This window comes from Rhipicephalus sanguineus, chromosome 1, assembly GCF_013339695.2.
Source record: "Rhipicephalus sanguineus isolate Rsan-2018 chromosome 1, BIME_Rsan_1.4, whole genome shotgun sequence".
Lineage (NCBI taxonomy): Eukaryota > Metazoa > Arthropoda > Arachnida > Ixodida > Ixodidae > Rhipicephalus > Rhipicephalus sanguineus.
In genome coordinates, this window is record NC_051176.1 from 269,562,965 (window position 1) to 269,576,579 (window position 13,615).

Here is a 13,615-nt window from a genome sequence, read left to right on the forward strand (position 1 = left end):
ACGATCGCGTTCCGTTGGCGTTCGTTGGGCATGCTACCGACCTCGCGTCGTGGAACGCGAAGAGGGACGCTACGCGCGTCGTATCTTCCATCTAGCCTGGCCGTTAATTCTCACAGGGCGAGCGGGGAACGCGGTCGACAGGCGGGCGAGAGGGGGGCAGCGTAGGAGAGGAAAGAGAAGGGGAGGGGACGCGCATGCGCTCGAGCTCATCGCGGCGTTGCGCAGGAGAGAATTTCGGCATGTCTAGCCCGCGTTTCAGAGGAAGAGTGGAAAAGGGAAGCGGAGAGGGGGAGGGGAAGGGGAGAGGGTGAGTGGAGAGGAGGTGTGCGGAGAGGGTATGTGCATGCGCAGTAAGGGTGGTCACGCCGCACACCACCACCACCGGATTGAGCTCCACCTTAAGATACTTCGCATCTAAAACACTTCAAGAGCACAAAGGGACAAGAAAGGTGAAAACAAACTCTCGTCTTTTCTTTCTTTTTTTTTTCTTACTGGCCTGCCGGTACACAACAGACGCTCGTCAGGTATAGGCTACTTCTGAAAACGGAGCGGCTTGACTGTTCGGGCTTGCCACGTGTACGCGCTGCCGGAATGGACATGGTTCACAAAGCGACATTCATTCGCTTTTATACGTAATTCCATTAGATCAAGTTTTACAACCGTAGCGTCTCTAGACTGGGATCATGCCTAATGCATGCACTTAAAATATGAATTCAGATCTTATCTTAAGGACTGGAGTAACGAAAATAGCAAAAAGAGAGAGAGAGGAGAGAGAGAAAAGCTCATGCCCAAATTTCTGCCTGACAGTACGTTTCGGGCTAACATCCACTGGGCTACGTGGCGGCTGTATCGCGACATCAAGGAACGGTAAATAATAAAAGGTGCTCACTTCTCAACCATAATGCCTGCCCGGATTGCGTTGGCCACAGAACGAAACCGTGGCTTGTCCTCCGACCGCTTCCTCTGCGTTGCCGCTTGACGCGTGAAGGTGGACGCCAACCATTCTCGCACTTCATTGGGCACCGCATCCGGTTGCACTTCTGACAGGTCATCCTCCTCGTCCAGCATCTTCCTGCAGGCCGCCAAGTCGTTTTCAACCACCCTGCGCTCGCGCTCCAAGTGACGCTATTATGCGGTCGCAGACAAGGACGTGGTGCAGATCGCATAGAGTGCATGTAGTACTCGGCAGCGTAGCCAGAAAGGGGGTTGGGTGTCCCCCACCGAATATTTTCCGTTTGTACGTGTGTACACACACACACACACACACACACACACACACACACACACACACACACACACACACACACACACACACACACACACACACACACACACACACACACACACACACACACACACACACACACACACACACACACACACACACACACGGACACCACATAGAGGGTCGGACACCCCCCGGAATAAAATCCTGGCTGCGTACCTGCTTAGCAGTGTTATGCGTCCGCACTAATCAGTGATTAACGCATACTATTCAACGCCTACTCGACCAATGCGCACGAACGCACACACGGGCGGAAGAACAAAACGACAGGTGAAGAGCTCCTTCGAAGAAAAGTTTGTTACGCGATTAGCGCACAAAGTATGTGCTGAGAGTTGTGTATACCTTTTGAGCAAAGTCACTGAGTACGTAGTCATCATCTTTGACTATCAAATGATCAAAGGTCAAAGCATTTCGAAATCGCAGATAAAATCCCCCTATATTTCGAAAAACCTAGCACAGTTATTTCAGTTGCTTTTGAAACAGCTCAATAGACTGAGTGGAACTGTTGATTTCAAACTGCTGCTTAAAACTACTTTTTAACTGCTCTTTAAAACTGCTGTTTTAAAGAGTTTGCGATGATCGAAAGTAGATGGGAGCAGGGGGCTCGTCTCCCTGATCTGCGTATGTACGACCACCCCGCGGCGCGGTGGTGAGCTGTGAAGCAGAATTTGATGCCTAGGAATCACTAAATATTTCTTTTATGGCAGAAAATATGCTGTCTTTAAGAGGTTTAGCGGTCTAGTGCCTATTGAAGTTTCTGGGTGAAACAGGATTAGATTCTCGTCTCTAGAGCATGTGCTGTGATGTGAAGAACCTTGCGCGTACAGCGCATTAGCGCAAAGGAGAAGGTGTGTACACTAACCCATCCTCCACAGCCACCTCTCATCGTACCTGCATCTACCACTCCACTGTCTCTCCCTTTTCCCTTTACACCGGTGAGAAGTAGCAGGGTAGAGGCACCAGGCCAACCTCTCCTCCTTTCTCTACATAAAGTATTACCTTATTTTTTTAGGCATTGTTTAATATGGTTAAGAGCACATTAAGCATCCAGCTCAAAAGCGTTCGGGCGCGTAGTTTTCGCATACAGGTGGTCGGCATCGATCATCGACATAGCAAGATATTTTATGTACAGTTATGTATTGCAAGTCACACGCCAATTTCTTTTTTTTATCCGTATACGCGTGGAGCACAACTAAATACGAATAGGCGCGATGCAGCAATCAATGCATGTTCCCTGTTGAGAAAAAAATAGTCAGTAAGCGCTAAGAAATCCCGGTACATCAACTATGAAAAGTCCAAGAACCACGCACATCTACGCGTCCTTCAATACAGAACTCGCTATTTGGGGAAAAGTATAATACAGGCCTTAGAAATCAAGTGCAAATGTCTGAAATGTTCCAGGAAATTGCAAATGACCCGATCAGCATGCTTAGTTACAGATGTGTCGTTCATTTTCAGTAACTGTTTTCAAGAAATAGGGCCACATGTTTTTGCCGAATAGCATGCGCTATGCTAAACTATAGTCCTAAGTACGAATCCTAGCTGGCGCGGTTTAGCTGAGGCGAATATTTCCAGACCGCAGACTGTTGTGTTCTTTATGACCAGATAAGTTCTTAAATTCCAGGGTGCGCGACAGCACATGAAATGATAGATCGCACGCAGGGCACATGCATAGGCGCAATTTGGTCGGCCGATGTACAGGCTGGTTTTAAAGCGAAGAATTTCTTCCTCTACTCTCGACATTAGTGACCGCTATCGACTGCACAGTGACGCCGAACGCCGCACTCCCACTATTCACGAATATTGTGCTACGACATATATAACATTTTATTGACTAGTGCTTAATTTGAACCACACATGTAGTGCCTTCTCCGCACCACTCATTAATACTAATAATGCCCGGTCAATTGCGGCGTTCGACTAACAGTTGTGTACTACGGCGAATCAACGCTGTAACTTTGCACGCCGACAGCAGCGCCGTAACTTCCAGGCATATAGTACATTCTTGAATTTCATGCCCTAACATGTGAATCGTGACGTGTGAATAAAGAGGCTGCACGTTTTACATGCAAAGTGTCGCGTTTAAATGACTCCGCCATTCTCCAAAACTTAAAAAAAAACAAAAAAAAAACAAAAAAAACTTCGCTTGTATAGACGTCAAGGGTGCGTTCCACCCGATTTTTTTTCACGCTTTCACAATTATACTTTGAAATATCAATCTGTTAATCCTTTGATAGTCAAATGATGACCACACGCTCATGACACTTGCGCAGCGGGTACCCTCCCATCTCTCTATGAAGTTCAATGGACCCAGCGGAACTTGCAGTTGCAGAAGACGACAAACTTGCGAAACATAAATTTACGAACTGTTAACTCTAAGGCTAGATCGCCTAACGAAACGTTAGTACGGTTGTGTTGCACACGGTTGTCGTCTTCTTCTCGAAACACACACACACACACACACACACACACACACACACACACACATATATATATATATATATATATATATATATATATATATATATATATATATATATATATATATTTGCGAACGCACAACGACTTCATTTCATATTCCCTGCAAAACGGTTAGCAACGTTTAATGCAGAGATTCAGAAACAGCATAACACCACGCTGCTTATGTATGCATGAAGATTATTTAGTAACAACGCTTAAGTCGGGTGCACTAATATTATTTAGGGCGGGGGAAGGAGAATGTTTCGGTCGACTTAGAAAAAATACTTGTCACGATTTACTAGCGAATAAGGGCCTGAATAATGTGATCGTTTCGATCAGAAAATGCTAAAAGGCCACTGAGAACATATTTAACTCACACTTTACACGCATTTCTGCATTATTGTGCGGGTTAGTAAAATGTTAAGTGACCAATAAAAGAAAGCTCGACGTTGTTCTGGTAACGCTGTTTCACGCGAATTGGTGTGACAACGCTAGTGTGGACGACTCGTTTTGAAAACTTACAAGTTCGCATTAGGGATAAAATGATGGCACAATAATTTCGTACATCTAATTTGTATTATAAACCAACAAACAAATAAGTGAAGCGAGTAGTGTATAAAAAAAAAGTCGGTGGGAGCAGACATCAGTCCATCTAGAGAGTATGCACATTGAACAGACAAAACTCGCTTTAATTTGAGAACACTGAGAATTCAGAAGCAGACTTTTTCTGACATTTCTTTTGTTTCTTTTCTTGAGCGCATGCTGTTAAACACCATCAGTTAACTCACCACGCGTCATTCTTTAGGGCATGATAAGCTTCCGGGGTCAGTTATTTTAACGATGAAAAATCTAATTAATATGTATGTCATTTTTTACGTTGACTTGAGCAGACATTGTTTCTGGTCTAGTTGGTGAAAGTTTATCTTGAAACGAATGGCACAAGATGGCACGTAATACTAAGGACAGGACAGAAGCCACTTGTCCTGCTATGTAGCCTTACATGTTGTCCTTTCTGCGCCCAATCTGTTCCAGAACTACGATGACTAGTTAGCCAAAATGCGTATGTTTATATATTGAAGACTCGCTTCAGCGTACGACGGCGCGTACATTAAACAAGTTCTCCGATCTTCGACCGTTCTGCCGACAAATGTCTTGAGGGTGAAGCGCTTTATTGTGGTACCGAGAACAAGAGTTTACGGGCCACGGGTTGGCTGTAAAAGCTGTCGCCGGCATCTGTGAGGCGCGATCAACTTGACACGCTGCTCCATCTCAGGCTGAGAGCTTGGGCGGAGAGAACGTTCAGTTTGATTCACGACCTCCGTGGTCTTAAAACTGCTGTTCTCGGCAATGCAAGCAACGTGAACAAACGGTGGACACAAATCATGAATGAACGCAAAAACGTGCCCTCTCTGCAACTGATCATTTTCTGTTATTTCTTTTAATGGCGTGTGAAGAAGACGTTACGCACTTTCAATATCATTTAGATCAGCGAAACCGCGCGACCGTTTCTGAATACGGGCGGGACACAACATCTAGAAATTCAATAAATAATATATGCGTACCGAAAAAATGACTGAGCACCTTTGGAAAACGATCCGCTGTAGCGACGAAAAGAAACAAGGCAGTGTAAGCTTTCATCTTGCAAGCAACAGGCAACTGCAGTTAAACATAGGGTAATGCTGGGAGTGGGGAAAAAATAAAGTCAACAACATAAAACACTGGGCACGACAAGAGGAAACAAGGCACCGCTTGACGCTAAACAGTGCAAGCACACGTGTTTGTACGAAAGCCTTCGATTACTACTCACTGCGAGATTAAGTGCAATATCTGTAGCTTGCGAGCAGAAGAGCCGAAGCGTTGTGGTTCATGCACAAAATATGCGATGTTGCCTCTGTACCATTAGCTGAAAATATAATTTCTATGAGCTCAGTAAAGCTCAAGTTCTTTGTCTAAAAAAAACGAAGTGCATAGGATTAAGAGTTTCAATTAAATTAACCACGCTTAGTTTGAAACTTGCAGGTTTACTCTCAGTGCACACAGAGAAACCCTAGGCTGCTTGATGCAAACCATGCGCAGCAAACAAGCCACATATGTACAGTATACGAGGGCTGTACCAGTGCAATATTATTAAAGGAAAAACAGAAAGGAAAAAAGAACACACAGTGATATTCGGAACCAGCACGTGTGCTGCATACAGGTAACTACATAGGACAAAAGCAGATGTACACAAGTTACGTACATCTGTGCAGAAGTTGAAACGATGTGACACCATATCGAGGACCTCAGACGGACTCAATGCAGGTGCATGAAAGGATGAAACGTGCAAAGAGTTTTGTGCAGTACAGGGTTCCGAGGACACACAGATCATTGATGGGAAAAGGAAGCAGACGTGTGAAAAAAGAAAGCATGTACAGCAGACGTGGTGGCGCCATTCTCAAGCCGTTATTCCAGCACTGCATTCATTTTCATGTTGCTGAAAAAGTGATCCAATTCCTCGCTGTCTCTCTCATCGTGAATATCGAAGGGACGGAGAGGAATGCTCTGTTTGGTCCCAAAACGCATGCACTTGAATAAACAAGCAAGGCGTCATTAATAACCTTAGCGAGACCAACTTATAGGCTCTAGTGGCGCTAAAACGAATGTTCATCATCCCTGTCGTGAAAGAGCCACTGCTGTGCAAGAATAGAGCGAAATCTGCTTGCACGGCGCTAGAAAATCTAATGGAAGACAGAGGCTTGCATCGAATTCTCGGCGATCTCTGTTCCCGGTTCTGATAAAATTCGTGCACAGTATTCTGCAAGGTTCTTACATTAAGATAAGGTCTTGGTCATACGGTCACTTGTCGTGTCTGGGCGCGGTTACGCGACGAGGAGTTCATTTAATGGTGGGTGCCAGTACTGTTGAACATTTAAATGTGCTCATATAGAATGTGTTTTGGTTGCAAAAAGGCTAATTGGAGGAAAGAAAGACGCTGTCATATGCCATGAGATTAGCTCAGAGCAAGCTACATTTGCGACGACCTTTGTACGCTTTGACGATCAGTGTCGAGTAGCGTGCAGTGATGCTACCTTCGTCTAAACTGCAACTGCGTAACGCTCATAACTGAGCTTTCGCATTATGTCGCGCCATATGACAGTTTATCAACAGTGAGACAAGAAAGGAAGCCTAATCCTGAACGCAACGTTATAAAAATTTACAATTAGAACTTAAGGTTCTCTTCACGATCAACATTTATCTCGATCACGAGAACACAGCGGGTTCCCTTTTACATACGAATTTATACGCATTGTTAGTAAATGCTGCGTGAAAACAGATTAGGCTGAATGAGTCGAAACTGGAGCTTCATCGTTTGCGTCAAATCTCATCATTTGAAGCCTGTTGTGACGGTATTGCTATTTTTTACAGTGCGGCATGCTATCCATGTTAATTTATATTGTACTCAGTAATTGCGTACACGCTAACTGCTGTATTTTCATTGGTTGCTCTAGAAACGAGGCAGCAAGATGGAATAGCACCAGTGGCGCCGGTGCTGTCTGACATTTTTTCGCAGGGCGGTTAAATGGCATCGCCTGTTGTTTGTCTCCTAGCACACGACTGAGGCGCTGAGCTGACGCCTGAGGAGTTTGTCATCGAGATAGTTGACACAAATCGTAGATGTGTGCTATTAAGGAAAAAGAAAAGCCTACAGGGTGCTGAGCAAGTGACCAGGCGCATAATGTTCCAGGTAAGGAGCTGCAACATTGCCTAAATAAAACCCCATAAAGTAATTGGTATGCTTTCACAAAGCATCTCGGTGAGCAATTGCTTCTGTAAATAGTTCACTACAGATTTCTACTATAATTCTAAACAAAAACGGAACTGCAGTTTGGATTAGTCAACGATGCTCCTAAGGTTGTATCTCAACTTTGGGACGAGAGTGCCGCTGCAGTTTTTGACTTCGTAAACCTAGTCTGTGTATATCATTTTGATCTCATTCATTGTGCGTAAAGAATAACAAACCACACTGAAGCTTATATACTTAAAATTATAATAAATAGAGAGAGAGAAAGCTGCAATTTCGAATTTAGAAATATCAGTGTGAAATTTTTATGCTCGAAGCTTTTAGCTGCTTGTTCGGGGTTTACTAATTTTTAAAATTAATTCAGACTTTTCGTAGTATCTCGGTCTCGTCAGCTCCTCGTATACGATCTAGGACTCGCTTACTAAGACGGGCTGCAGGGCAAGGTTTTTGTTTCTTTGGTTTTGCTTCTCTCTGACAGTATTTTGTATGTTTAGATATACATCGTGTTAATGATGCAATGCTGGAATGGCGACGGCAGCGCCAACACAGGCAGGTCCAACGTGCTCGGATCAACAGGAGTGTACGAACAATGAAATGAGAACTGCTCAAGATAAGCAGTCCAGGTGAGGGAAGGATGGGAGACACCGATTGTTGCCACGTCGACGGTCATCAGTGTGTTCCGCAGCCTATGGAATTCAGTCCGGAACAGGAATAGAATCACAGAACACCTACAACTGGAACATAAACGAAGAGACCGCGATGCCACACCTGCGTTTCTAAATTTTCCGTTTTTTTTTTTGTTTAATGAGTGAACGGGGAGGGTTTGAGTTAATCTGTTTACGATGGATTTGCCACATGATTCTTGGGGTGCAGTCGACACTTGTGTTTGACGTGGTGATAAGACGCGCCGGACATTTACATGCGTCCCCCGCTGTGCGGGCAAATGTTCGACCGAAGTCCGCACGTTGAGCGCTCGCGGCACTTCAATAAAGCATTGTAATCGCAGTCACTGGCCATTCTGTGGGACAAAACATTTCGAAGCTGCCGGTTCACATGAGGCAGGCGTAAGTCTCTCGTGAATTCCGCACTGATCGCCGACACCGTGAGCGCGAGTGTTTCTCGAAAAAGCTCATTCTCACGCAGTCGTGAGAATGAGCCTGTTCTGCTCAATGCAGACAAGTGCATCATAAACCTGGTATAAAACCAAACGTGACACATGTGTCGGCATTGCACATTACCAGTGTCAAATAATGGGAGACGTATTGCACTACTTCAGATGAGTTATCTTTAGCCACCCTCATTGATTTCCCGCATTGCAAAAAAGAGGGCGGCGCAGAACAACACCTTATAGGCTGTAACAAAACTATCACAAATTTCATTAAGCCAGGAAACTTTCGTCGACGACTGACATTTTGTTGCCTTGGTACACGCGCCTTTTATCGAGGCAGAGGCAGAATGGTTTCTCCGAGTCGGGGGCAGCCGCTCTAGTGTCATATGACTTAATAGAACAACGAGGCCAGCCTACCTACGCGCCATGTTTGCGCATAAAATTCTCCATCATGGCGCACGTCGCATTTGGTGACCTACCACCGATTCGTTTTCGCTTGTGTAAACGTTCTCGGTCCGTCAATACGATCCAAAGGAACTTTATGTGAATATGCAAGCGGTCGCTACTTGATCACTTGGTAACAATTGACGGGATAAATTAATCTACCTCGTGTGAATGTGAAATACTTGTACAGTGTATATAAAATGCCACTTCCATTCCAAGAATTGGTCAGTGACTGCAATTTCAGTTACTACGATCATCTTCTGTTACAATGTAAGGTCAATGTCTAAATCTTTGTGCAAATTCACTGATTTTACAATTTACGTTGCGATAAAAGCAATACACGTGGAGCCTGGTCGGGTTTTCGGACATGATTCGAGCGCTCGGACGTGGTCGCGCTTTTGGACAGGTAACAGGATGTGACGAGAAAGGAACTGGAAGGTATACCAATTATACCAGTTATATTTTGTCATTTCATTAAAACTCAAATTTAATTTCACATTTTAGTAGCGCTAAGCAATGGCCAACATACGAATTGTGTGCTGTTCGTTCTTTAGCGCTGCTAAAATTTAAAAAAATCAACCAAACCAACTACGCCAGTCTTTTTCTTTCACAAATTTATTTTGCGCGTACCAGTTCCCAAAAACATACTGCGTGTCACCACGATCAATTAGAATCGCAAAAATTTTCATTTAATGTATCATGATCGTGAACAACGCGATTGAGATATATGACTCGGTGATGCGCTGCACGTAGTTTAATGCCGACAGTTGTGTACTAAAAAATTACACCTTAAATATTCCTCTTCAATGAAGATGGTGGTTTATTTCCTTATGTAGCTGAAGGCAAAATAATTTAGGCCAGTTCACTCGATCTAGGAAGCACAAATACCTACTATTCGTGCTTCGTGGTTTTGGAACGTTAAACCCCACCAACTAACTACTATTAGTGCTTGTAAGATTTGTGTTTTTTTTTTTTGCTGTGAAGTGTGAATTTAAGGGTCCCATTTTAACACATGTGACAAATCCATCAATGTTAGCAACAGTTTTAATTTAGAGAAACAAAGGTTTTAATGGGATTGCGAACAATAAAGCAACTATGGCTGGCAAAGCAGGAGCATTTCATGCATGCGAAGAGAATCTTTTCGTTGCAATTTTATGTTAAATACGCCTTATAAAGTAAGTTAAAGCGGCAGGATTACCAATGTGCTTCTTGATTATAGCGCCTGAAAAGTGTGTGTTGAAGGTAAACAAAGTTTTTTTAATGAACAACGCGCTGGAACTTGGCTGAATACTACGGCATGAAAGATTAACCACTTCCCACTTAATATTATCGTTGTTAATATTTTAAGGGATTTAACGTCTCTATGCAACACAGGGGATACGAAAGACGCCGCTATGGGAAGCTCGACTGTAATTTTGGCGAGAGTGAGTGCAATAACATGCACACAAAGAACGACATAGGAGCATTTTTGTTTTCGCCCTCCTCATCGGAATGCATTCTAAACAATAATTTATCGCAATCTATTCCTTCAATTAGAGGGCTGTTTAAAAAGAGTGCCCATTTACAGGGCAGAAAGGCAAATAAATAATATGTCCTAGCTTTAGTGCACAGAAATTTTCTTATAACCTAGGCATCTCTGTGAGCGAAAATGAAAGGGCAAACACGGTGTGTGTTTCGAAAAGAAGTGCCTCATTTCGTATGCTCCATTATAATACACTGCATGATATGCGGGAGTTCCTAAGACACGAGTTATTTAAAAAAGACAAGCGTGTGGGGAAGGTAAATTAACCTGCCCTGATAAATCGACGAGTCAGTTTCTCTTCTCTTTCATTGCCAAGCACGAAGCTTAATGTATATTAACGAAAAGATTCTCTGGCATGGCGTGAATAGCGAGCGTATACCACTCCTTCAAGCTTATGTAATCTGTATGTTTAGATGCGCCAACTTAAAACACAAACTGTGGGATTGTGTCGTACTACGTTCTTCACTGGTAAAAAGAATGATATGGTCGACAGCATAAAAGGAATAAAAAGTGGAAAATCCAAATTACTGCACATCCGACCAAAAATAAAAGTGTTCTGATTGCTCTTGTTGGGTTACACAATTTCGGAAGGAGAAAAGTCAGATAAGAAGCGTTTCTCGCTTGTATGGATTAAAAATGTTGGATACCCTATGTCGGAGATTCGTCAGGCGTTTCAACAGTTATACAACGAATAGTGAGGATGAAGAGTTGGTTCAAATCGAGACCAGTGAGTTTTAAATTGTACGCTGTAAAACAATGACGCTACAAGTTACACTCCGCTTTAGAAGCATGGAGCAAAGCATTATCGCTCGTTCCGACTATACGCCGCTATTTGCCTCTAATAAATCTCATCGCGGTCTAGCTTCGCCGGCTTTTGCGTCCTTCACCCTGGTGATAAAGCAGCAATACTTATTTGTAAAATCTAACGCCACGCTTAGAATTAGCCAATGTTACTTCAGGTGCAGGTGGCACAACCTGTGCTCTAATATACGCGGGGAAATGCGACCGCCGTGGCGCAAAAAAATGAAAAAAAACTTAAAAGAGTGGTGTTGGCTGATGCAAGGCAAAAACGAAATCCTACGCAACAACATCCACGACAGACAAGCGTAGAGCATGCATGCACATATATTAGACGAATACAGTCAAACGACACTTGATGTTCACGGACTTCTCGCATGCTGTCAGGCATCTCTCAGTGAAGACCCAAACCAAGTAGCTCTCCTCGTTTAGCTAGTTTTAAGGTGCACATAAAAAGTGTTTCTTTCTTTTCCTAACGCTTAGAAAAAATAATCTACACCGACCTAAGTGGCCAGAAACCAGTGCCCAGGACCCAACGTAGTTTAGCTTAGTTTATAGCGCCCCTTGGTTTGGGTACACAGCACAGCACAAAGCATAAGAGTTGCTGGAATGACCATCAACAACTGTTCACAAGATACACCGTTAAAAGAACGGAAATATATATAAAAAAAAGACAGCATACACACGCAAGACACACTGTAAGCAACTTAAAATGAAAATGTAAGGAACACAGACAAAGCAGCCAGCTATTCGTATGCAGCGATTAGAAACACATTTTAGTTTATTTTATTAAGTGCTCGAGAGATCATGGTGTGTGTACGAGCCCGTGAAAGCACAGGCATATGTGGGTAGTGGCGTAGCTTTCTTTTAGTAGTATTTACTGAGAGCCGATTAATCAAATAAAAACATTAGCTTTAGCTTCGTAAACAGAAGGCTTAAATTCCTTCGTCCCGCATAATAAGGCTTCGAACTATGTAGACGAACGGAAAACTCCAATAGAAGATACAAGAAAAGGAAAAAAAAAGTTAAGTAGGTCGTGGGTACACTGTGCGGAAATCAATTCCCGAAGCGCAAAACGTTTCAAGTATGATAACTGTATGAAGTACAAGTTTTTTGTCCACCAAGTCATCCTCAGACGTTTAATGACTGATGATTATGTCGAATCAGAAAAAAAAAATACGCTCTGAATCTGGTCTTCAACACCCGACACACCATAATATCTCGCGTTTACTTTTGTTTAGTAGATATTTAGCAAAACGGTTTAGCATGTCGCTCGTGGCACTGGCGAAAGAGGTGATGAAGTGCTCGATCACAAACGGGCGGGCACGTCAAGTTAGTGACTTGTTTGCTCACTACAGATTTAACTCGTCTCCTCCCCCCCCCCTTTTTTTTTTCCGTAGAACTTTGCAAGATCGGCTAAAAACAGCAACTTAGAATGTAGACCTAGCCCAAGCTGGCGTGAGACAGGTGGTGAAAAGTTTTAACAGGAGTGTTGTGTTTGCACAGTCACGACTTTTGCCGATGCCACGAGCGAGCAGAGAGGAGGGCTGCCGGTCAGCGGGCGTAGGGTTGTTCGGAGGAAGGGTGGTGGGGGGTTGCACGTCAAGTTTAACCTGTTGAACTTTGAGTTGGCGTTTATGAGGGCCCTTCGCCGCTGTTCAACCCCCGGCTGCCGCGGGACGCTGTCTGCCGGGAGAACATCGGTGGCAGGAATTTTCTTCTCGTCGGGACGCACTGAGAAAGACGTCGCCACCCCGGATTGTGGTAACGTCGTTTCGAGAAGCGAAGGTGGTGGCTGGGGTGGAATCGGCGTCTGCCTCCTGGGGAGCGAAACACATAGCAGAAAGAGAAGGGGATAGAGAGAAGACAGGATAGAAGAGAACCGGCCACCCATGCACCTCGGCGCATCAGAGAGAGAAGCTCAGCTAAACACGACACGTTTTCAGACTGCAGACAGTGGGCGCGCACACGCAAACGGAGACAACGAAACAATGCAAAGAAAGAATGCAAATAGAAACTGGCTGTGCAAGTGAAGCCCGGTCACAAATGCAATGCATTACTGGCGTTGCGGTTGCCATGCGCTAAGCATGTTAGATCAAGTCACTTACATGAAGCACAACTGGTAAGCGATTTAATTGCGTTTCAGTCATTTAGAAGCAAGCTCAATTAGCCTTTATTTAAAAATAGTCTTCGTACTTTAACGCGTGCATAATCGCT

At 44.0% G+C, this 13,615-nt stretch overlaps 1 protein-coding gene across 4 annotated transcripts in view; it reads right to left on the minus strand.

Annotated features, from left to right (window-relative positions):
• The window catches only part of LOC119378953 (dual specificity calcium/calmodulin-dependent 3',5'-cyclic nucleotide phosphodiesterase 1A), a 524,884-nt gene that overhangs the window by 44,202 nt on the left and 467,067 nt on the right, over positions 1-13,615 (minus strand). For 2 of the 4 annotated variants that reach the window (XM_049411828.1, XM_049411827.1), the window contains exons 5-7: positions 13,012-13,218; positions 5,308-5,343; positions 890-1,072 (exon numbers count right to left, since the gene is read on the minus strand). In XM_049411828.1, coding sequence (XP_049267785.1) covers positions 890-1,072; positions 5,308-5,343; positions 13,012-13,218 — 426 coding nt within the window. The remainder of the gene's footprint in view (positions 1-889; positions 1,073-5,307; positions 5,344-13,011; positions 13,219-13,615) is intronic. The other 2 variants (XM_037648058.2, XM_037648059.2) reach the window with 2 other exon arrangements.